Below are 21,799 nucleotides of genomic sequence, written 5' to 3'. Positions count from 1 at the left end.
TATTATTTCAACTATGCAATACCAATTTATACAAGTTAAATTTTTTTCATCTGTAAAATTTAAACAGCTGGCATCTATCCTTTTTCGACAGAAGAGAATACATCAACTCACACAAATAAGAATTTTAACAATTCAAATTTTATCACTGAAGCTGATGGTTCATATAAGTTGTCTGTTGTAGATATTTACACTTTGGTTTTCCAAATCCCTTTAAGTAGAAACCAAATTTGTTTTTTGTGGTAAGGTGATATGTGGACACTTGTAGCAAAGGCTGCATTATTGTACATGGGATTTTCTTAAATCTGCTTAAGAAAGCAATGCCTTTTTCCAGGACAGGATAATTTAAGATTTAACAAAAACATCTGAACTAGCTTGCTAAATTTATTGAGAAACATACTTGGAAGATTACTCTCCTGGAAGGCCACATGTGCCTGGGTAAGAATTGGGACAACTGTATGGACACACTCGCTCTGGAATGTCAGGATCATCTCTCGCAATACCTCTGTCAACAAAAATATCATTCATGTCAAATGTGAGCAATTTCACATTACCACAAACTAGACTGGTGACTTGTAAAGATCAACCCTGTAATGTGAAAGTAGTGATCAACCCTGTGAAGTGAAAGTAGTGATCAACCCTGTGAAGTGAAAGTAGTGATCAACCCTGTGAAGTGAAAGTAGTGATCAACCCTGTGAAGTGAAAGTAGTGATCAACCCTGTGAAGTGAAAGAAGTGATCAACCCTGTGAAGTGAAAGTAGTGATCAACCCTGTGAAGTGAAAGAAGTGATCAACCCTGTAAAGTGAAAGTAGTGATCAACCTTGTAATGTGAAAGTAGTGATCAACCTTGTAAAGTGAAAGTAGTGATCAACCTTGTAAAGTGAAAGTAGTGATCAACCTTGTAAAGTGAAAGTAGTGATCAACCTTGTAAAGTGAAAGTAGTGATCAACCCTGTAAAGTGAAAGTAGTGATCAACCTTGTAAAGTGAAAGTAGTGATCAACCTTGTAAAGTGAAAGTAGTGATCAACCCTGTAAAGTGAAAGTAGTGATCAACCTTGTAAAGTGAAAGTAGCGATCAACCTTGTAAAGTGAAAGTAGTAAATCTGGATCAGGTGTATAATACACTCCTATATGGTGATCATATCTAATAAATTATATCACTAAAAAGGACACTTTAAATTCTGAACAATCTGCCCAAAATGTATAATTCACTAATCTAAACTAAGTTAGACTGTCAGGAAATTTTTGATGAAATTCAAAATGACACTGAACAGTTACATTTTTTCCAATCGTCGTAAATCAACAACTGTCAAGAAGCTTTATTTATACAGTATCGTTTCCAATCTTTCCTATCCTTCTGATCTTGAATACAGAACAGCTCCTACCTATTGAGATATGGCGTATCTCTGGTGGTGTATAGGAGTTTAGAAGTGTGAGTAATTTCTTCACAAACTCCATCCTGTCTTTCCAACTCTGTAGTACTGTGTTCACATCAGCAGCTGTAGAACCTAAAATAAAAGATATATGCATCATAATTCTCTTTCATCATGTCCCTCCCATTTTGGTGGTGGGGTTGTGGCAGGCATTTAGTTTTCAACGAAACTTGGATTTGTTTAAAACATCAGTCTGAAAAGATTTACCTTGTGTGTCTGAAATTCAAACTTGATGTAGCTCTGCTAATATTCATTCATTACCCATGAAGACCCAAGATCCATTGATAAATAAGCTATACCACACATACAAATACATACAATTACAGTCTAATCTGGAGACTGTCTGCTGTGACAGTAAGCAGACAAGCAATAAAGCAGTTACCTTTCTTTTCATGGAAGTGTCTTGCCACCTTGAGGACAGGTAGAAGAATGGAGAGAAGGTCAACAATATCACCAGTCACATGACATGCTGTTGCCTCATGGTACATCACATGTAGCGTGTTGAAAGCCTGTAAATAAGAAAATCAAACTAAAGAAAAGATCACTAAATGACAGCTGTGTTTTTGTACAAATATTTATTGAATAAATCTTTAAAATTCTGCCTTAATATGTCTATTTGATAAACAAATTTTTTACCATAATTCAGAAGAAAGTACCATATTTATATTTCATATTAAGTTTTCTATTTCAATCTGCACAAGTTAACTACGTAGGTATGGACAATTTTTATAGTTATATATGTATACATAGATGCAACCTTACATTCTTTATCCCCATATGTTTCATGGTAAACCAACGTCAATATATGGTAACTTGTAGATTATATCATGTAACATGTGAGTTTACCTCTGTGATCATTTGGAGACCCTGTTGGTATATCAGCAACAGTCTATCGTCAGTTGTGTCTATCAAAACCTTCAATGCACTATAAAGTAAACAATACAATATTTGAATTTGTTGTTATACTCATCAATAACATTTTGTTACTTCTCACAAATGTGAGTGTATGTCACGTGGTACACGAAAAAACAGTTTTCTTGAATGTATTGGTCTTTAAATTACCAATTATGTGTACAATACAAAATCTTTAAATAACGTTATTTTGATACCTGAAGTTTCTTTATAACCCCATCTTTCATGAGACAAATTTTGGCAGTACAACATTTATACATGTGTACCACCAAAACTGATATGATTTCTTTGTAAAGCATAGATTATTTTTCATATGTGCTTAGCTCGTCATCATGAAAGTATCGCTCACCTGATGAGTGTCTGCCACATAGAGCGTGCGTCTAGAAAGTTGAGGAACATTTGCATCATGTTGCGTTTAAAGAGATTGACGGAGCGGATTTCATCTTCAGAGCTGTCTTGGTATTTTGTTGCCATCATCTTCATGATCTTAAACAGTTCCTCAACAGCCTGTAATATAACCAAACATACTATTCTTTAGTGATTTAACAAAATTAAGACAGGGAAAGATTTACACACACATGATTAATGAATGTTGGATCCTGGATAGCTTTCTCCTCCTGGAGATTGTTCATCACTATGTTTTCGTTCACAACTAGCTTTTTGTGGATCAGTTGGGAATTAATCTTCAAAGAAAACACTGATATTCAACATTGTCAAATTGAACAAAGTATTACTGGTTAAGAGACTTTAGTAGATTTTCTGTAATGATATCCATGCGAGGAGTAATTATGAGACTGTACTTATACTTATCCTAGCCTGGTTACTGACCAGTGTGTATTGGGCAGGGTATGGTGATATGTTTTTGAAGGCCCACTGGATGTTCTGGTGTTGGGCTAGAGTTCGAGTGAAGGAGCGTGATTGTTGACAACACATCCTCAGCAGGCCATAGTAGGATGGCAACATGATCCTGTTAAACATGACAACCTCCTGATCTTCATGGTCCGCTCTGTGGGCCAAACCGCAAATAAATCATAAATTCCTACTATTACAACACAATCAATTTTAGTCAACAAGTAAAAAACTGGTCAATCTCAGAATGTAGATTCATCAGTTATAAACTCTAAAATCAAGCACAAATTGGTTTATCTCTATGGTTTATTTTTACTGGTCATATCTCACATCACGTAACAAGGAAAACCAAATAAAATTTTTCATAGATATTAATCAAAATGACAGAATCTACACAGAAACTCAGATATTTAGTACAAATGAACTACTATTACTTACAGGATGTAGTTGTAGGCTATCTGCTTACACACATGGGGGTTGGTGACAATGAGTTTGATGTTCTCGGGACAATCTTGACAAACTTGATACCAGAAGTACAGCAGTGCCTGCGGAAGAGCAAATTTTATATATGGATACATTGTAACTACTTAAAAAGCAAGAACTAAATCTGTTTGTAAAATACCAATTTCTTCAGGTTAGATGCTTCATGCGAAATGCCTGAACTCTTACCTGTTTGTTGTGATGCATGGAAATCTGTGGCTCACAGAGCCGAGGTTGAAACAGCTGCCATAGGTCACCGAAGTAACTGGAGAACTAAAACAGGAAACATCATTTAACAGCCTTCAAGATTGTCACACAATCAATTTTATAACTGATCTATCAACTGTTTGAAACAGCAGGATGCTGACACAAATGATAGGAATATTTATGTTGCTATTTAAGTACTTTTTCTGCTTATTGCTTTGAACAATGGGACCAGAGTTGTTCCAATAAGAAATCAGAATGGACCTACTGATCTTGTTTTGCTTTCAGACAACCATGCTTTTGGAGTATGTTTTCAGAATTGCAGGTCTGTCCAAATTCTGTGCCTGAACTGTTATATTGTAGTGGCAATGAAAAGGTTTGATAGCATAACTTTTTACTAATAGTTGATTCCAACTTTATATTTTGCTTAAATCATTCCCAACAGAAAAAAAAGTATACACATAGTAGGCTGAGAATTTTCATTCATCTATCTTCAAACTTTACAGCAAATTATATCTACCATGAGTTTCTCCTCTCTAGTGATGAGACAGTAGGTCAGTACAGTGAAGTAACTCAGCAGTTTGGTTGTGCCGTGGCTCTGAGATTCCGCGTACACTTTGGCACGTTGTAGGAGATTTAACAAATGGGTATAGATCTGAAAAAATCAACAACATTGTGATCTATCCAATTATGGAAATGTTAAGCCTACATCTATGAAATAATAAGCTTGAAATAACATGTAATTAACAATTTCTGTACTTTCTGTAACCAAACATCAACAAATTATTGGAATTCATTATTTGTGATTTGAACATTGTGATCATTGTGATACATGTAGTTAACCATACACTCATTATACATAACAGTTTAACACTAGTGTGGGAAATAGGTTGTGTGATTGATCAATTTTCTACAATAATCAATGATCGGGACATCAACAGCCATATCTCACCTGATGTAATACAATTATTCCCTCCGTTGATATCTAAAACACAAACAGAATGGAACGATCAATGAGATAAACACAAAATAATATAACCACATATTACTTCCATGAATCTAAACTTAATCTTTATACTTGTGACTTTGGGAATGAAAACCAACATTATCATTGTACAATACGTGGAGTACACAAAATCAACATTTGAAAATCTGTCAATATCTGCATGTTTTTAAAGTGAAACTTTGTCTTACTGATATTTCCTTTTGTGGACTGAGGATGCGACGTGTGGCTACAAATGTTTGGCGAAAGTGATTGCTTGGCACTAAGGATACAAGAAGACATGCAGTAGCTGCAAGGAAAAAAACAAAAACATTTCAATCAAACAAATTATTTCTATTGATGTGTGATCTATCAATGTTAACTGCAATGTTAGGTTCTTTTTGCAAATGAATTACATGATTGTAAAATTTTCTGTTGATCCAAATTATCAAATGATGGGATTTTTTTACACTGGATGTAAAATTATTCATTATTATGCATAAATATGACTGGAGACAAGAGAATATTAAAATTGACCAGAATTACAATGTGATATTGTATAGCAGCTTGAACAAAGAGCACCATTATATTATCTGATTTCTTTGTTCTCAAGTACCAATGATTACAAATGTTGAAATACAACTGGTTAGAACCTAACTGTATGTTTACACCCTGTTCACATTCCCAAACACCACTCACCATTTCTGACTCTAACACTGGTTTGTACCCAGCTCACATTCCCAACACTACTCACCATTTCTGACTCTAACACTGGTTTGTACCCAGCTCACATTCCCAACACTACTCACTATTTCTGACTCTAACACTGGTTTGTACCCAGCTCACATTCCCAACACTACTCACCATTTCTGACTCTAACACTGGTTTGTACCCAGCTCACATTCCCTACACTACTCACCATTTCTGACTCTAACACTGGTTTGTACCCAGCTCACATTCCCAACACCACTCACTATTTCTGACTCTTAACACTGGTTTGTACCCATCTCACATTCCCAACACCACTCACCATTTCTGACTCTAACATTGGTTTGTACCCAGCTCACATTCCTAACACTACTCACTATTTCTGACTCTTAACACTGGTTTGTACCCAGCTCACATTCCCAACACCACTCACCATTTCTGACTCTAACATTGGTTTGTACCCAGCTCACATTCCCAACACTACTCACCATTTCTGACTCTAACACTGGTTTGTACCCAGCTCACATTCCCAACACTACTCACTATTTCTGACTCTTAACACTGGTTTGTACCCAGCTCACATTCCCAACACCACTCACCATTTCTGACTCAAACATTGGTTTGTACCCAGCTCACATTCCCTACACCACTCACTATTTCTGACTCTAACACTGGTTTGTACCCAGCTCACATTCCCTACACCACTCACCATTTCTGACTCTAACATTGGTTTGTACCCAGCTCACATTCCCTACACCACTCACTATTTCTGACTCTAACACTGGTTTGTACCCAGCTCACATTCCCTACACCACACACCATTTCTGATTCTAACACTGGTTTGTACCCAGCTTATATTCCCAACACCACACACCATTTCTGACTCTAACACTGGTTTGTACCAAGCTCACATTCCCAACACCACTCACTATTTCTGACTCTAACAATGATTTATACCCATCTCACATTCTCTACACCACTCACCATTTCTGACTCTAACATTGTTGTTGGCTATTAAATAAGGTTCCACCCAACTCTCCATCTGGTTAAGGAGCCAGTGACTAGCCAGTTTGTTTCTGGTTACTTGGGTCGACATCCACTCTAGACATGGCTGTGGACAGCTCTTGGTTAACTGTAATGAAGATCAGAAGCTCAGAAAAGGATGACATCTCTAACACAATGATTAAGGATATAGACTAATTGAGAAACACATCTATAGAATTTAACAAGAAATCTGTGAAATGTTCATGTTTGAACAAGTGTTAATTTGGCTATTGATCTCATGCTATAGTGAGCTATAAAGTACTATTGAATGATCATAATAAACATGTACCATTGATTTGTAGGAATATGAGAAAGCTATAAAGCAATGGATTGTGTAGTTCCATTACTTATCATTTAGTAATAATATCTGTGGAGCTTCCTGAAGAAAGATTCAGTCATTTACTGCTAATGTAAGGGCAAACAAGTGACTTCTACATACACACATATATACATCATTTAGGATTACTAGAATTTACAATGAAAACATATCTTTACTGACCTCCCAGAATCTCTGTAGGACATACTGTGTAAAGGGAGGTAATCCTGGAGGGCCTCCCCCAAATTCCACAAGCATTGACATCAATTTGAAGAAGGGTTGCGAGTGCTGCAAAAGATGTACATAGATCTCATGAAACTTTTCATATTTTCTAATATAAGTTCACGTTTCTGGTCATGAATTTAATGTTATTCTTAAAACATGAAAAGTTTTAGACATATTTCAAAATTATTATTCTTACAAGCATATTCTCATAATGTGTGAGAGATTATAATGATTCAAATCTTTTTGTCAAATAGGTACCACAAAAAATAGTGTGAAACTGAAGTTTGAAATAGTCCACTTACCTCAATACTAAGTTTCTTTATAGCACTAAATACCATGGTAACAATCTGAAAACAACAGCAGGAACTTCCTTTGAACACAACTTTCAGTCTGAATTTCAACTAAAGCATAACATCATTGCTTCTGCTATTTTTAAAACATTTTTCACGTTTTAGTGTCTTGGTACCAAGGGGCATCTCTCTCCATAATATACAGTGTGAGACCAGACATCAGGGCTAGTCCCATAGCATGAATGCATTAATCTCTTACTGTCTTACAAATGTTTACATTTCTGACATGATTTTTCTTTCAGTTACATCCCCAATTTTATTAGGACATTGTGATAAGTCTGGAACCAGAGAAACCCCATATCAATAATAAATATATATGGAGCAAGATACATACCGCTACAGCTAGCTGCTCATTCCAGCGACAAAGACTGAAGATCAAGTTACAGGTCTGTCGTACATTGATATTGTCCCTGATCTGGTTGAACATGAATGGGAATCCCTGAAAAAACAGAGAAAAAAATTGACAATTTTTCTCACAGATACCCAAGTGTTTGCAACCCTTTTTATTTCTGTAAGTTCTTACTGTAGCAACTGCTACTTTTTGTTGTAGTACTGTTCTGAATTGTACCCAAGGTCTATTCTCCGACAGATAGATAAATGTGCAACAGAATTGTATAATTAATTGTGTACAAGATTTTTTCCCTGCACATCAGAACTGTAAATACGGCAAGGTGGTAGTTACTCACTTTTCCTCCAATGACAGAGTTATAGTCTTTATCAGAAATGTGAAGCTGGTTGTCCTCACTGCGGGATTTCTCCACCAGTAAAGCTATCAGTGTGATCATCTTTTCCAGTGACATTGGCTTATAATTATCATCAGTGATAGTGATCACCTCATCCTCCTCGTCATCTGATGGGATCTCCACCTGAATACCAATAAAAGGTGTTTAAAATACACACATACAGGTAACAAACATCAGTGATAGTGATCACCTCATCCTCCTCGTCATCTGATGGGATCTCCACCTGAATACCAATAAAAGGTGTTTAAAATACACACATACAGATACCAAACACGCTAAATATTAAAAAAGTAAAATGAAAATAAAATGAAAAAAATTTTTTTTTTATGTAGAACAGAAGTTCATTGCAGTTCTTACATAGTTCTCTTGGGCCTTCTGTCCCATGTAGAAGCCAATCATGGTGGAGATGGCATTACTGTTGATGAGGAAAAAACATTCTTCATCTCCCATCTTTGCAAACTCCAACAGGAAGGCAAAATACTCTGTCAGGTACTTGCTGTGGGGACGCACACCATGTTCAATCTAATGAAAAGGGATGAATGTCATATTAGATCACAAACTATGCATCATATCTCTGACAGGTCCAAGATCAATCTGAAATACATTTATAGTTAACTAGTTATATGAACAAATTTAACCCCGAAATGCACCAAGAACATCTGTATATATGGTACTACAAAGTTGACAGCTCCGAAGTTATCAGATGAAGATTAAACAGAATAAGGAACAGTAAGATTTACTGAAACAGGATTTAATCACATCAAGCACCAGTACAACATTTGAATATGATCCACCATTATCAATCTTCCATATCACGTCCTACACTTACAATTGTTAACATCTTCTTAATGAACCTTGTTACACAGGATTTTGTACCTAGCTCAGACACATCTATCTCACCGTCATCACTGAAGTAGAGAATCACAAATTAAGGCAATGTAAGAGTTACACATCCACACATACAATTAAAGTTTGTAATTATCAAATACTAAAAGTAATGAGACAATTTATGAAAGTTTGATATTTTTTCTTGAAATGTGCAAAATTTAGGCAAGGAAATGTTTTTCACACTTGTTTATGTTAATATTATGCTTATTTCTGATATTACTTTCAAGTTAAAATGTATTCAAATGTTGCATTAAACCAATACTCACCCTTCAATAAATGGCTGTAGGTATAAGTCCATGTGTGCTGACCGTAACTGCGATATTACATGGATCAACAGTCGCTGGAACATCTGGTCAAAACAACAATCACTTGACACATTTTAAAAACGTTTTTTCAATTATGTGTAACAAGTTTACAAGAAATTCCTTTTAAACAACAAAACTTTTCAAAACAATTTGGGTTTTCCTAGAAAAAACATGTTGGGTCGACTTATTACCAGACATAGTACCAGACTGATTTCCAGAAAAGTGAACTCTTCCTGTTCTTGTACTTAAGATGTCGGAGAAAGACAAGAGAGACAAACACCTACCTGTCGCACCATCTGGTTTGGACACTTGATAAGGATCTGTTGGGGCCACCAGTCACTCTCGGCCATGTGGTCAAGGAACCACTCACATGCTGAAGGACAGGTGTTAAACTGCTTCGTCAACAACTCAATCCACTGCAGCATGGTTGGCTGGCGACAATAAAAAGCTTTATTTAGTCAATATCAATAGGGTTAAAACCCACTTGGTGCTTAGACAGACACTAATATTGACCAATTGTAGTTAGGCGATCAATATTAATAGGGTTACAACTCACTTAGTAGTTAGGTACACACTAATGTTTACAGGTAAGAATTTATCTTTTTTTGGTTATCTAACCACAGCCACATTACAAACTTCATCTAGTAAATCTATTTTTTTCATGGGTCTCATATACATTAAAGAAAAAAGTTAACCTTTTCCTTGGCATGTATGAGGGTCTCCAAGACAAATGAAGTACTCAGCTGTGAGGCTCTAAGAGACACCTGAAGCTGTGGATCCTTAGACAGGGTTGTAGGGATGTAGCCACAGATCTGCCAGATAAACCTGTTAAATAACACAGTAAAGCAGTCACAAATAAGAACAGATAGAATAATACCAGGAATGTGAATTCAGTATTCAGTACATATTAGTACCAGTGTTATATCAGTATGCAATCAAAAATTGCAGTAAACCTTGAACTACAACTAGGCTAGCAAAAAATCTACCTGATCCAAGGTATCACTTGTATCGTCAACTCGTTTAAATTATACTTATTGTGAATAATTAAAATTCTCAATGTGGCACTCTGTATCAATAAAACCTATCCTGTAGGATAATAGTTATTTACCCTAATTTCATTCCATCATTCAAATTATAGCACTCACTAATTTGTGTATCCATGTTAAAGCAACTATCAAAGATATTTGATATCTTTAAACGACAGTTGAGAACTTCACTTACCCAAAATAGGTGTGTTCAAATATGTTCTTGTCCTGTAGGAACTGCATGTTGTCCTGCCAAATCCACTTTAAGAAAGGAAACAATCCAGCAAAATGTAGAATATTTGTGGCAAAAAATTGTGTGTGTCAAATCAATGTGTTAATTTATTTGATGCAAAAAATTGTGTGTATCAAATCAATATGTGTTAATTTTTTATCTGAAGGTTTTCTGTCATTTGAAATTTCAATAACATCTATTTGCAAATTTAAATCAGGAGTTTTTGTCTATCTTTTGTGCCCGACACATACCTCAGCCAGTTCCTTTGAAAGTTCAAAATTGAACTTTTGGACAGGTTCAACTTCTAGTAACTTTTTAGGTTCATCATTGTCTTTCTTTATCGGACATCTTTCATAGAACAGCATATAAGCACTATTAGTCTGAAAGAAAACCATTTCATCTTAAATTCAGGAAATATTGGTCATATCATCATGTACATTTGTTGCAGACTCTCACAGGATTTTTGAATTTACCTTGTGTTCATCAAAAGAAAAGTCCCTGTTTACATAAACTCATTCTTATTTAATTTCTTATTCAAATATATCATGCTATCCAGAACCTGATACACCTGGATTTCCAACAACTATTTTACAGCAACGTTTAAGATATTTAATCATTATTTACCTTTTCAAAGGAAAAGTCCATGAACTTGTCAGTCACTGAATCATATGTTTTACTCTGAAACGAAAAAAGCAATAACTTGAAATGACAGAAACTGAAAATCACAACCAAATAGCTATCTAGAATTTCTCATATAAAATCTTTAACAGCAATTGTAAGATTAATCAATCAATAATACTACAAGCCTACCGTCATCTCTCCCCCAAAGCACTCCGTAGCGATCTGACTTGGATCAAATGGTTTCACCTCTGCATCATTGAATAGGTACCTACAGAAAAGAAAATAACTCTTAAAATTTTTTAAAAGCAAACAGCAAATTTTTTTTCTAAATTCAATAGCTTAAAAGACATATTTTTTAATCAAACTGAAAACTTAATACAAAGTTTTCTTTTTAGATTTGTCACTGCAATGGCCTGAATCATAAACAAGAACACAAAAATTTGATAAATGTTGGTACACCAATAGATTGTTTAACTATCAAACACAATCACCATTTATCCTGGCCATTGTCTGTTGTGTGCATGCGGTCACGTATGAAGCTATAATAGTGGCCTCCATCAGCTGTCCCTGTGTGTACTGTCACACCTGTCAACTCGTAATCATAACCCTCATCTTCATCATCCTCCATCTCCAGCATCTGTAGTCGCTCATCTTCATCATCATCCACTGTTGGTATAATTAATACACTCTGAACCTTATAGTCATCTGTGTGGTTATTCCACGTTACAAATTGTTTTATGATAATTAATATCTTAGCACTTGAAATCAGTAATCAGGGGCTGATGTGTTGTGTTCCCCTCAACAATCAAACGATTAACCAATATCAAACTAGTGCAAAAAATCAAATCACAATTCATGAACCCAAAAGTGAACTAGTATACATCACGTCTTAAGGTTTCCTATAACAATGCAACAAAATAAGTGATACCTTTAAGTTTGTCTGGTCCCATGAGAGTTTTCTCCATGTACTGCGACATATCCAAACACAATGGAAATGAAAAGTGAGTGTTCACTTTCTCCTTCATCATCGTCACCATATTGAAAGTATACCGCATTGTGTTGAAACACAGTATCCTAGGTAACCTCTTGAAACAAGCCCTAATTGGTAAAACAGATAACAAATTTAATTCAAATTAACTTTTTTCAAATTTTAATAGCATTTCAACTGAAAATTATTTTATTATATAGCACATATAAACATTTTTTGTTTAATTGGAATCCAGAGATCTTATTATACAACATCTAGACATCTCATCCACAGCAAAACAATGTTATTGTTATGAAATGACATAACAGGACTACATTGTACTGTTACCTACCGTTTCTCTGCACGCACTTTCTTCTGGCATTTTGAGCAAGTGTACATATTGTCTCCCTCTAACATGTCCTTGACTGTCACTTCATCTAATGATTCCTGTTAATACATGGTCACTTAGTGTCATTGACAAAGCAAAATTAGAAGTTTTGAACAAAATCAAAATTTTATAAAAAAAAAAATCAGAAATCTTACGAAATCTGAAAATCTTTCCCCTTTTCAAACTTCAATCGTGTCAAGTTTTGTAATTAATTTGTTGATCTTTATGATAAAATTAGAAAATACTCACCTGAAATAATCCTTATAAAGTTTACTATAAAATCCTCTGTTAAAAATTATGAAGTAAGTTAAGAAATTCAGTATTGTGAAAAAAGTATTGGAAGCTATTCTTTTTCAAGTCATACTTACATAAAGGTTTTTCATATCTGTCACTTGACATCTGACTGTGTAGAATTCTTCCAGAGTCCTACTGACATGGGGACAGTCCTAGATATCCACAAAACATTATTCTATAGTACTGTATGAACATGATTTGCAAACCTTACCAATCTAGTTTTAAACATTGTCTACAATGTTTACATATATATAACTTGTTATCCTGAAACTAAGGCATTTCCTGAAGATAAATAGGGCTGTATATTGCCTGGTTATTTTGAATATATACCACAATATGGGGAGACCAATCACCATGGATATAATGCATTGCTTCATACAAGTAACCATCTTACATCTGGTGTTTTATTGACATGAAATTAAAATTCTATATGAAATTTGAAACTACATAATGATCACATGAACAAACCTGAAATATTCCACAAGAGCATCAAGTTATAAAGTCATAAACATTGATATGTTAAACATTTAGGAGTAATGGCAACTAATATGACATCATAAGTCTACATCTAGAGCAGTACTTACCAGAGACACCACGTTGTTAGTCAGAATACCACCAAACAGGCTCTTCACAAGCTTGTGCTGCATACACAAAAATATGTTTTTTTTAAGTTTCTCGCTAGTTTACATTAGCCAAATACATACATCTGATCTTACTGTGTCCTTGAGAATAGTATTCAACTCTATAAATTGTTTGTATATTTATAACTGATCACTGATTCATCCCTGATGATTTTGTTAGGAACCTCCTCCTAAATATTTTAAATTTAAACATGATTAGTAATGTCTTAGAATAACTCCATATCTAAAATCCTTCTCATTTCTGTTGACATATCTAACAGCCTACCATTCCTGGTGACATATCTAACAGCCTACCATTCCTGGTGACATATCTAACAGCCTACCATTCCTGGTGACATATCTAACAGCCTACCATTCCTGGTGACATATCTAACAGTCTACCATTCCTGGTGACATATCTAACAGCCTACCATTCCTGGTGACATATCTAACAGCCTACCATTCCAGGTGAGATATCTAACAGTCTACCATTCCTGGTGACATATCTAACAGTCCACCATTCCTGGTGACATATCTAACAGTCTACCATTCCTGGTGACATATCTAACAGTCTACCATTCCTGGTGACATATCTAACAGCCTACCATTCCAGGTGACATATCTAACAGCCTACCATTCCTGGTGACATATCTAACAGCCTACCATTTCTGGTGACATATCTAACAGCCTACCATTCCAGGTGACATATCTAATAGCCTACCATTCCTGGTGACATATCTAACAGCCTACCATTTCTGGTGACATATCTAACAGTCTACCATTCCTGGTGACATATCTAACAGCCTACCACTTCTGGTGACAAATCTAATAGCCTACCATTCCTGGTGACATATCTTACAGCCTACCATTTCTGGTGACATATCTAACAGCCTACCATTTCTGGTGACATATCTAACAGACTACCATTCCTGGTGACATATATAACAGTCTACCATTCCTGGTGACATATCTAACAGTCTACCATTCCTGGTGACATATCTAACAGCCTAACATTCCAGGTGACATATCTAACAGCCTACCATTTCTGGTGACATATCTAACAGCCTACCATTCCTGGTGACATATCTAACAACCTAACATTCCTGGTGACATATCTAACAGACTAACATTTCTGGTGACATATCTAACAGTCTACCATTCCTGGTGACATATCTAACAGTCTACCATTTCTGGTGACATATCTAACAGTCTACCATTCCTGGTGACATATCTAACAGCCTACCATTCCTGGTGACATATCTTAAAGTCTACTATTCCTGGTGACATATCTAACAGCCTACCATTCCTGGTGACATATCTAACAGCCTACCATTCCTGGTGACATATCTAATAGCCTACCATTCCTGGTGACATATCTAACAGCCTACCATTTCTGGTGACATATCTAACAGTCTACCATTCCTGGTGACATATCTAACAGCCTACCATTTCTGGTGACATATCTAACAGCCTACCATTTCTGGTGACATATCTAATAGCCTACCATTTCTGGTGACAAATCTAACAGTCTACCATTCCTGGTGACATATCTAATAGCCTACCATTTCTGGTGACATATCCTCCAATTTACTAATGAGGTCGGTGAAGAACTCCGTCATGTCCTTTTGTTCCCCTGTGTTGAGAGGCTGTTTGTCCATAGTGTATGTTTTACAGAAACTCCGTGGGTTGTATGCCTTTCTCTCACTCTCCTTTTGAACAAATAAAACACAAATACGTTCATCTTATTTCATCACAAAGGAATGGAGCCTTCAAGTAACTCCTGGCTCAAAGCCTATAGATAAAAAAGTGTTTATTAAGCATGCACACATTTGAACTTGTGTTCTGTTTATAAAACTAATTAGAGTTATTTTTGAAAGAGAACACTAACAAAGCAATGGCTTTGAAATCCATTCCTAATTAAGTGTAGAAATCTCTTTTTCTTAAATTAGCCAATATGTAGTAAGTTTACTTCATGAAGTAATAACTCCTTGTTTTTACCTGTAGGTATGCAAACATCTTCTTCAGTTCTGACATAGTACCTTCATACTTGTTATGTTTTGAACACTGAAATATAATAAAAAGTATCTATGTTTTAACATTCTTTACAAATGCTTCAGACCAAAGTTCTGTCACATTTAGAGCGATTTTCAAGGCCAGTATAAACCATGTGTTCAAGGTTTATTATTTAATATTCATATAACATTCAGAAGCTTCAGTGTTTAGAATAGGGAGGACATTTGGGTTAACTCTGACAATAACCACAGAAATGATGCATTGTTTTATTATTTGATAACACAAATGAATATGGAAGATCACTTTTACACTTCCCCTGTCTGGACCTAAAACACAGGATCTATGACATCCAATGGTCAAGTAAATGCCTGTACATGTCTTTTATTTACTTCTAATATAACCAAACAAAGAAATATCAAAACTGGTCAACAATCATATCATGACTAAGTTTCCAAAAAAAAATATTTCCAAGTTGTAAGGATAATAGCCAGATATTGTTGTCAATTTATCTAAAACATAATATACACACAACCTTAAGATTTGTTCAGATAGGATTCTGTGTACTTACTATGGCCTGAAGTACAGACTGTCGTGCCTGTGGTAACATATACAAGTGCTGCATACAGGTGGCCATGTAACAAGTAGCACCAAGGTTGGTCAGTCCTACATAACCACACTTGGACCTCCCATCTTCATGTGGCCAGTAGTCCCAGGGATAGGGGGTGTGGGCATCTGGAACAACAATCATTTAGCATTGATCTTATAAACCATGTTTGTATATCTATTGATTTGAATAATATGTGAAAAACACTAGTTTCTTCAAACCTACAGAAAACGATACCTATGCCAAAGAAATTTTTCAAACACAGAAACAACAGCAAATTTAAAATCTCTGAAATTCCACCCTCCATCTTTGTCCAAAACAAAATACACAACTTGAGTTTTCCAAATTAGTCATCCTAAAACTGATCTTGCTTACCTTTCGTGTGTTGTTTCATCATCAGTTTGTGAAGTATTCCAAAATTGTCAACACTGCCTTTAACAAACTCTACCAACAGATCATAAGCTGAAGAACGACTTGTCTGGCTCTTACACTTGGGCAGAAATCTCTTGCTAGGAGAAGGAAGAGCAAACAGCAACCAGAACACCTCTTCCAGGAAACTCTGTAAAGAAACAATTCATCATCAACATTCCCACAACAAGAAATTCCATACTGATTGAGTAAAACAATAAATGTTTGTTTAAGTGAGGTTACCTGTCCCTCTGGCGATGGTTTGTATGTAGGGTTGTGTTTGATGATAGCAGTCATCAAATTGAGAAGTCCTATGACTCCATCATCCTCCTCAAACCCCTGTCTGGTCTCCAGGTATTGGCGTTCCATTATATGATTTGACACATCCTTTGCCAGGTTGTTGATGTTGACAATCTCATCCTGAACAGTAACACAATAATTACAGAATTAATCATATATGTCATTTGTATGAAAAGTGTTTAATGTAATAATACCATTTTAAATAGCATATCTGCTGTACTGTGTCTATAATTCAGTGTACAGTAAAACAATACAGATCATGCTTCCTGCCAACATAATTATATATAGGTCACAGATCACTCTTATCTCTATTCTTGATTAACCCTTTTCAACTCTGAAAAAATTCATTGAACAAAGAGGGGCAGAATAAGACTTGAGTTATATCTGTGAAACAGAAATTATCCAGTATTCAGCATCTTATATTCAGTCACATTTTAGTAAACAGTACCTTATCAGACTTTGCATCCTCCTTTGAAATGCTGTCCACAAAACGACAAACAAGCCAGAAGTAGTCCCGACAGCCTGGCCCCTGGGGTTCCTTTTCCTTCAGCCCATCCAACTGTGGAAAAATACAATTCAAGTGCAAGTGTAAAATAAAGAATGACCCTTCAGATTTTGTTGCATTTATACATTTTTCTGGTAATGTATTAAAAAAAAATATATCATAGAGTCATAAGCAAATGAAGAGCATTTATGTAGGTCATACTCACATCAAAGTTGCGCTGAGGTTTGATAGTAAGGGCTTCGTTGAGGAAGCTGAGTAGACTAGACAACATTGGCATGAGAAGTGTGTAACCAGTTTTACTGTCTGCAGTGCGGCCAAGACACAACCTGTACAGACCCATGCATGCCTCGCGCCTCACGAATGGCTGTAAAAAATGATCATACCAGTGTCAAATAATATTGCAGCCATTTTGTTTATCATTTATGATCCAATCCACACTGAAATAAATTCATCAACCAAAACATCTGATAAGAAAAGGATGGAAAGATTACTGTATATTAAAGTGTATATTTACCTCGGGTGCATCCAGTGTAAGCCTACGGAGCCACGACACAAAGTTCTGAGCTGAACACAATGCGTGCTTGACTTCTTCACTGGAGTAGGCCCAGGACACCAGAAACAACCAGGAGTAGTGCACCACTGAAATAAATATAAACATATACTGGATGTGTTCCTCAGTAAACAGGAATCATCTTTTCTATATTCATTTGTATTCAGCTGCAATAGCAATCTTTAATATAAACATTTGCATACAAAACTAATGGCACTATTACATTAAGTACATCAGGTATGATACATACCTTCAGCCCTGCCCCACGTCCCGGTGTTGACCGGGTTGGTGTCACTAGGGAAGGCTGCATCATACAGAATCTGCATGAGGATCTTCAGGATAGACTCGATGTTCAGCATGGACAATGTGGACTGTAATGAAAGGTTTTATACATTCACAATATCAATCATCTCACAACTTCACTCCAGCAACTAAATGAGAATTCAACACTTAAGATTTTTAAAGAAGAAATATTTCCTGTTTTTATGTCCATGATCACAGTTATCCGTATTAAACTGTTAAATGAATATTAAACGTGAAAATCACACAATAGTTCAGTCTTTATCGCTCCATTTTTTCTTATCGTACCTGATTCAGTCTAGGTATAATGATTTTCTCGCTGCCACCTTTATGACGCTTCATCTTTTTCCTGGGACTTTCATAAGACTCAAACACATCATCATGACCAGCTTCTGCATCTGACAATTCCACAGAGAACTGGCTGATCAGTCTCAGCAGATAGGCCAGACATTCCTGGTTCCACTGAAACAAAACAAATAAGTTTTCACATGGTTATTTTTACAACTTAAGATTAGATACTTTTACCAACTAAGTACCCAGAAGTCTGTGATTACCCTATCAAAAACACTGAGGGTGTTTATGGTACATACAATAACAAACTTAAGGCAATGTATCTTAAATGCTTCACATATTCCACTTCTTATTTTTCAAGCTTTGTCATCTCTGTGACTCTACATATGATGTGAGATATTTAAAGCCATCCCCACAAGTAAGAGTAAGGTTACAGTTTCCTGTATTGTAACATAAAACAATAAAAAACTGTTTGTTACATACTTGACTCCATGCCTCTTCTTCTCTAGCTTGTAGAACACCTGACTTGAAAATGTTCAGCAAGTGTTTTAAACCTCCCTTTGTTATAAACTAAAAAGAAGAATAAAGAAAACATGAATTTTTGTCAGAAGTACAAGTTCTTTTGTGATTCTGAAAAAACTGATAACATATAGCTGGTAATTTTCAATGGACACAATTTTCGCGGTTGTCCTTTTAAAGCAATCAAATCCTAATTTTATAGAACTTCGGTTTCGCAATCTGGATGTAAAATGACATTTTATACAAACATGTTATTATTTCACAGATTAAATTTACTTGATCATGTTAATTTACCACAAAATAGTGAAAATATCACCGCCGCAAAAATGATCTGCTTTCTGCTATTATGTTGTCAGACAAGATGATGCATGTAACACAGATACACCTATGGTACCATTTCAACAAAACAGAACTAAATGCGACATAGCCAGGGAAACTAAGTTAAATGAAATATCTTAATATTAACATGATGTCTAACCAAAGTTATTGAATTGAAACTGAAAAACAAGCATTTCATCTCTGCTCAAATACAGAATTCATGTGATGAAGACTACCTTCTGGCTCCAGATCTCTTCGCTACTATCAGTGTCCATCTCAGAATCTGTGCTCATAGCTCTCGAGTCTCCAGCACCTGACCTCATCTATTGAATCAAATCAAACAAAAACTAGAAAACCAGTTTGAATTTCTTTAGTTTTCATTTATTACATATTTTAGTAATCCTAATGTAAACCACTGGATAAAATAATACTATTTACCTTTTTGATTCAATTATCAAAATGGTTTTTTTTTATTAAAAATAACAAAAAAGGGTTTTTAGCATAAATAACATGGTTCAACAGGTTTTAGATTAGCAAGGTACTGTTTTGTAAACCTACAGAGAACTTCCTGCGATGGCGTGGTGTACGAGAGAGAGCTTCTACAATCTGTAGCGAGTACATGAGTTTGTGAGGAGCATTGGGTGCCAGTAATGTGTCCCAGTGGTCTGCCTTCTCTGCACTCTGTCAACAATACATAAATAAACACTACATGACACTTGATGTCATTTAGTCAGAAGTGAGAAAAAGAATTGGCTTCTTTATACTAAAGGAAAGCGAAACTCAAGCTATAAGATAACAACTATTAACTCCTAACAATAAGCAAATACAGTAAAAGTTTGGATTGTTCTCAATCAAAATAAGTGGACTACAAATGTTAGTTGTAAAACACTTAAAACACTGCTTACTCTTAACTTAAATACAATGATATATATCAGATTTCATTAAATGAATTTCTCCCATGAATCCAAGATATAAGTTTGTGTGCTATTTGGAGAAGCCTAACAAGTACCCCTGAATATGTTACAATTTATTGTTAGTAACAGTGGATTTACCTCCTCCGAGACAATACTGTTAAAGCCCTCCAGCATACTTTGGTTGGTAGGCAGTAACATGAGAAGTTCCCACACTTTCCTTGATAACACCCGAGCCTTGGTCTGTAGGCCCCACCGTTCCTGACTCTCCTACAACACACCAACAATTAAATACTGCACTGTGATTTACTGCTTGAACTCTACACAGCACAAGCTGTGATTTATTGTAAATATACTGTAAAATCATCTAGTTTTGTGGGGCTTAATTTTCATGGTTTTTCAAAACAATTCTTTTTTGAGGACACTTGATTTTGTGTGTGTATCGCTCAATGAATCGACTGATATTTATTTCAACAGTTTGTGGACATATAATTCAAGGATTAACAGTACACACAAAATCAATGAAAATAAATCACCACAGAAAATTAATGATTTGACAATTATACAAGAATGAATAATTTGAGGTATTTTTATCCTTTTCTAATCCACACACTCAATGAGTTTTTCAGTTCTTCAATAGTATGTCTGATAATTACCATCTCTGTAGAGGTGAAGTCAAGCTTGCCAAGCCTCTCTAGTAGGGTAAAGAGCTTGCTGAAGTGTGGCTCCTGTATCATTAACATCACTGGCAGCTTGCTGTGGGAGGGTGCAGGTAAACATGATGATGGGATACTGCCGTCCATCTTACGCTGGGGTCTACTGGCCCCCACTGATACAAACACAAGCTGTAACACAGAAGAGTTGTGTTATATACAATAAATCCCTCAATCTCTATCTTTACTTTAAACATCTATTCTCATTTGATGCCTTCAAGAAACAGGAGGTTAAGTGATTTGGAGATTTAAATATTATATGCCAAGATTGATTCTGAAGTCATAGCTTTAACACAAAATGAATGGATAAACCACAATACCTGCATGTCTTTGAACTGCATGTCACCTAGGGACTTCTCATCCATGTCCACTGTGAGGTCTTGTCCAAGGGTGATCATGCGAATGGGACCGTCTCCGAGCATGGCACCAAGGATTGGTGACAACATAGTGCTGCTGTGGGCACCTTCTGCCTGATGTCGAGCTAGCTGTTGTTTGTGTAGCCCCTCCCACCAACGAGTCACCTCTGCACGCAACTCTGCCACCAGGTCTGTTGAGGACATCTCTAATTGGGTCTGTAAGAAGTTGTTTGAATACATGTAATAGGCAGTAATCTCAGATAGGTCGGGTAGATCTAATGACAATAAAACAGCTCTAAATAGTGTTGACTTTGGTGTCTATAAAATTTCTTTCAACATTAATTCATATTGGAATTAATTACAAAAAATTTCAATTTGTGCATTTGCATATTGGTAATAATGAAGCTCCCATAGCCATTTTAACAAA

At 35.7% G+C, this 21,799-nt stretch overlaps 1 protein-coding gene across 1 annotated transcript in view; it reads right to left on the bottom strand.

Moving 5' to 3' along the window:
- LOC132558938 (ubiquitin carboxyl-terminal hydrolase 34-like) overlaps window positions 1–21,799 on the bottom strand; it is a 46,832-nt gene that overhangs the window by 6,563 nt on the left and 18,470 nt on the right. The window contains 46 exon segments of the mRNA XM_060223558.1: window positions 398–502; window positions 1,384–1,497; window positions 1,808–1,940; window positions 2,278–2,356; window positions 2,693–2,850; window positions 3,172–3,349; window positions 3,631–3,737; window positions 3,862–3,945; window positions 4,397–4,531; window positions 4,829–4,861; window positions 5,071–5,168; window positions 6,551–6,698; window positions 7,110–7,214; window positions 7,454–7,498; window positions 7,836–7,940; window positions 8,167–8,367; window positions 8,602–8,766; window positions 9,074–9,152; window positions 9,399–9,481; window positions 9,722–9,868; window positions 10,133–10,262; window positions 10,659–10,723; window positions 10,946–11,074; window positions 11,319–11,372; window positions 11,505–11,583; window positions 11,807–11,981; window positions 12,244–12,413; window positions 12,635–12,729; window positions 13,039–13,116; window positions 13,549–13,605; window positions 15,147–15,293; window positions 15,583–15,648; window positions 16,166–16,329; window positions 16,577–16,760; window positions 16,853–17,029; window positions 17,358–17,468; window positions 17,620–17,778; window positions 17,929–18,053; window positions 18,215–18,335; window positions 18,553–18,726; window positions 19,039–19,125; window positions 19,629–19,715; window positions 19,951–20,073; window positions 20,445–20,573; window positions 20,960–21,148; window positions 21,337–21,588. Coding sequence (XP_060079541.1) covers window positions 398–502; window positions 1,384–1,497; window positions 1,808–1,940; window positions 2,278–2,356; window positions 2,693–2,850; window positions 3,172–3,349; window positions 3,631–3,737; window positions 3,862–3,945; window positions 4,397–4,531; window positions 4,829–4,861; window positions 5,071–5,168; window positions 6,551–6,698; window positions 7,110–7,214; window positions 7,454–7,498; window positions 7,836–7,940; window positions 8,167–8,367; window positions 8,602–8,766; window positions 9,074–9,152; window positions 9,399–9,481; window positions 9,722–9,868; window positions 10,133–10,262; window positions 10,659–10,723; window positions 10,946–11,074; window positions 11,319–11,372; window positions 11,505–11,583; window positions 11,807–11,981; window positions 12,244–12,413; window positions 12,635–12,729; window positions 13,039–13,116; window positions 13,549–13,605; window positions 15,147–15,293; window positions 15,583–15,648; window positions 16,166–16,329; window positions 16,577–16,760; window positions 16,853–17,029; window positions 17,358–17,468; window positions 17,620–17,778; window positions 17,929–18,053; window positions 18,215–18,335; window positions 18,553–18,726; window positions 19,039–19,125; window positions 19,629–19,715; window positions 19,951–20,073; window positions 20,445–20,573; window positions 20,960–21,148; window positions 21,337–21,588 — 5,629 coding nt within the window.

This window comes from Ylistrum balloti, unplaced genomic scaffold (assembly GCF_031769215.1).
Source record: "Ylistrum balloti isolate Yb309-2 unplaced genomic scaffold, AGI_CSIRO_Ybal_v1 Utg370840, whole genome shotgun sequence".
Classification (NCBI taxonomy): domain Eukaryota; kingdom Metazoa; phylum Mollusca; class Bivalvia; order Pectinida; family Pectinidae; genus Ylistrum; species Ylistrum balloti.
This window is presented reverse-complemented; position numbering and strand designations above follow the sequence as displayed.